This window comes from Fulmarus glacialis, unplaced genomic scaffold (assembly GCF_000690835.1).
Source record: "Fulmarus glacialis isolate BGI_N327 unplaced genomic scaffold, ASM69083v1 scaffold9058, whole genome shotgun sequence".
Taxonomy (NCBI): Eukaryota; Metazoa; Chordata; class Aves; order Procellariiformes; family Procellariidae; genus Fulmarus; species Fulmarus glacialis.
In genome coordinates, this window is record NW_009230122.1 from 2,778 (window position 1) to 6,535 (window position 3,758).

The window sequence follows — 3,758 nt, forward strand, 5'->3', positions numbered from 1 at the left end:
AACGTTCTCTGTATAGCTGGGCCCAGCTTGCTGAGAAAGCCATAAAGCTAGGGAGAGTCAGAGCCCATCTCAAGGAGCCTGGGGGTTATCATGGAAAATAGAGGGAGCGCAAGTCTGAAAACTCTTAATATATTCAATAATTGACGACACTGCTGGCTTTTGCAGATTGTTGTCAATGCCATTGTGGACACCTTGAAGACAGCGTTCCCCAGGTCAGAGCCCCAGAGCCCCACGGAGGATCTTAGCGAGTCTGAAGTGGATGGGAAATCTCAGACAGACGGGAAGAAGGCTAACAAGTAAGGCCTCCTTCAGCTTCCCCTGTGCTTTATGTAGAACATGGATTTCATACGTAAACTGACTCCATTGTGGGGAAATACCGACTTGGTGCTTTACCTGTCATGGATAATACGTTGCTGTTGTACTGTAGCTGAATTGTTTCCTCTTTCACGTACTGAGCAAGGGTATTTGAGTTCCTGTTTGGATAAAGGATTTTCTAAGAATGCTCAGGTTTTCACAGGAGGTGGGTTTCCTCCTGAGGGAGCTGTGAGGTGGTGGCATTTGCCAGCAAAGATGTTGATGCTCCTGGAGAATTGCTTTTTACCCTTAAACATGAGCATGACCTATATATGTGATGGGTCACTGCAAAATACAGCTGTAAGTTGTCTACCTGAAGGTTCACTCCTGCCGCTCCCATGTTTCACCCAGTGGCATGCCGCCTTGCCCAGCAAACGTTTGCATATTTGTTTAGGAGTAGTGTTTAAGGTCATTGCATGTATGTTGCTCACCAAGAGTTTATTTGCTGTTGCTGATAGTGACGAGCCCCATTGTGCTCATCAGTGATTCTTCCCTTACAGAAGAAGCACGAGTATGGCTTTTTTCCAGAAAAGTGATGTTTTGCTAGAAAAAGCTGCTTTGGACAAAAAGACAAACCAAAAAAGTGCAAGTTTTGAAGCGTCTTGGCCGAAAAGGACATTCCTTAATGATAAACAGGCCATTTTACAATTTGTCCCACAATCCCAAATGCCCTTTCATAGCCTTCTTTCTGTGTGTGCATGTTTATAATTGGATTTCACAATCCTGCTGAGCATGTTTCATCTCAGAGGCTTTTCTGAACACTTTCCTGTGTATGCCGCAATGCTCACTCCTCACTGAACAGAAATGCCTACATTTGCATGTAAGCTTATATGTAACATACTGCCAAAGATGTGTGTGATGGATGTTGGAAAGCCTTGGCTAGGCCCATGTGTAGTTAAGGAAAAGCTCTTTAATGCTTTTGTGGCATGGTTTTATTGCCACCTCTCAGTTATCCTCGAGGCAGATGCTTTTTTGAACCACTTTAGGTCTAATCAGACTTCTTGGCTTGGACGTGACACAGGACAAAGATAGGTCCAGGTTCTTGGCTGAGGCTGGAAAACACATCGCTCACAGCTTGCGGAGGAAACCCTGACTGTGCCGTGTCTCTCCTCTTCAGGTCCAGGCTGAGGTTCTCATCCAGTAAAATTGCTCCAGTGCTGAGCGTGAGTGAAGCGCATGACAAGATCGTGTACTCTATCAGGGAGGGCAGCACCGTAAGTTCAGATCCCTCTTGCAATCCTTTCATGATCCTAATCGTTGCCCTGTTTGGGTGTGGCTTGGAATAATCCAGGTGCACGGGGGTTGTGGCTGCTGCAGCCTTGTTCCCGCATGCCAGGACTTTGCAGAAAGGCAATAAGCAGCCCTAGTTGTGCTGTTGGCTACGGCAAGGTGCAAACCAGGTGGTGGGAGCTGGAGTAGTGGAGATCTCGTGTATCTGTTCAACTCTGGCTATGTGCAGCTCACCGCTGTGGTACTAATACACTGGTGCTTTTGTAGGTCTCTGGCACCCTGTCACTGGCTGCTATGGAGTCCTTCATCCAGAAGCAGGAGAAGCTGCTGGAGGCAGTCCCCAGCAAAGCTCCCGAAGGCGAGGGAGGCAGAGAAGCTAAGGAAAGGTCCGTGCGGGAGGATATGGACGGGCTGGGCACATCGGAGGAGGGAGCACATCCGGACACAAACTCTGGTGAGCTCAGCCCCTCTATTAGTGCTTCACCGTATCTCTCTTGGTACTGCAACAGCTTCAACATCTCAGCTTGCAAGGTTTTCAGCTGAGGACTTGGTCTCCTGCCTGTTGCACCTTGATTAAAGGGAAGGCAAACTGAGTTTTTCCAGTCCTGTTAGGTGATTGCTCTGGTCTTTATTGCTATTGGAAGCAAATTGGGTCTTGGCTCAGTTGTGTCACTGTAGATCTTCGCCTTAGTGTACTCAGTACAGTTACTGCAGAAGTAAGTTTCTTAAGGATACACTGCTTAAACTGCCAATGTTGTAAAATCAAGCTCTTAGGAACTGATAAATGGCCAAATGACGGTTTCTTGGTAGTCTCAAGTTAGTCTTGATATCTCCATGCACTATAAAAGGACCTTTTGAGATTCAGTTAAGTTTGGATAGATTTGTTGGAAATAGCAAATATGTAATCCCTGTTCAAGGAAAGATGTTCCTTTTCTGGTTGTAGATCCCTCCCCTGAAGCGCAGGGGTGCTACGGCCTCTCAGACCAGTTACAAGATTATCCTGAATGCGAGCAAAAATATGTCCTCTAATCTTTTTCTTGGAATAGTTGAAAAAATTTCACTCCCGTGGTTCAAGTTTGGCAAGCTCTGACTGAAAGCACATGCTTGTGACAGGATGGATCTGGTATTCTGGAACCTAGCCTGTGCTACCAACTTTGCCTATAATCTTTGAACACACGCCCGCGGTTGTTTTGGGGCTGCTGGGGAGCAGGACTGGAATTGGAGGCCAGCGCTCTGCGCAGAGCACAAGAGATACAGGCAGGCCAAGTTAGCTGAACTCTTAAGGAAATTTAAGGTAAATGATGTCAAATGCCTGCAGGTCTGTGACGCTTCAGAGCTGAGACAGAGCAGGCTGGTCTGGCAGGGTAAGGGGAATGAAAGTCTGGGGAGCAGCTGGCTAAAAAGGCAACCAGTGTCCCTATCTGCTCACTGGGTGACTTCTTGGAAGAGGTTGGCCAGCAGCTCTCTGAGGAAGGGGACTTGGCTGCTACGGGAATAAACAGAGCTTGCTGGCGATGCACTTTGTATGGGGTTATGGTGAAGCTAAACAGCCTGCTTCAGTTTTTGCACAGGGAAGTCAAGTCTTAAAGGGCAAAGCAAGTGAGGAGTAACTTGTGTATGGCCCAGAGCAAGAGGCGGCAAATGCACTCACATGGCCTGTCTTTTCCAAGTGAAACAGCCTGGAGTTAATTAGTCCAGCTCATATGCAGCAGGGAGAGGAAGAGGAGGGAAGGAGACATGCTAGGGTCCAGAATCCCTCTCCTCTTTATCTCCAGCAGTAAATCGTGTGTGAACAGACTCATTGGCTCTCTGTAGGCAGAGAGTGGTTGAAAGATCAGGCGTCAGGGAGGGTCAGAGTAGGGGAAGCTGCTGTACAGGAGCACGCTCTGCCAACAGAGCTGACGCAGTAGCCTCAGGTTAGGGTGCTGGCCTGGGAGTGGTTGTCTCATGCAGGTTTGTGGTACATTGAGCTTATTCTGCATAACACCTATGATGCTTTGGGGTCAAGCAGCATAAAAGTTAGTAAGTTAGAATGTGTTTACGCTGTAGGCTTCGACATCCTTCTGAGGATCAGAGAGAGGTTTTCCTGTCCCAGGTCTGTGTCACCAGGGATATGTGGGCATGTGTGGGTGGGTTTTTGTCTGAACTGATGCATCTGGTTTATCCAGATGTGG

General features: G+C 47.7%; 1 protein-coding gene across 1 annotated transcript in view; it reads left to right on the top strand.

Moving 5' to 3' along the window:
* The window catches only part of SNX19 (sorting nexin 19), a gene marked incomplete at its 5' end in the record, with an annotated part of 22,167 nt that overhangs the window by 2,770 nt on the left and 15,639 nt on the right, over positions 1-3,758 (top strand). The window contains 3 exons of the mRNA XM_009584107.1: positions 166-296; positions 1,472-1,568; positions 1,852-2,038. Coding sequence (XP_009582402.1) covers positions 166-296; positions 1,472-1,568; positions 1,852-2,038 — 415 coding nt within the window. The remainder of the gene's footprint in view (positions 1-165; positions 297-1,471; positions 1,569-1,851; positions 2,039-3,758) is intronic.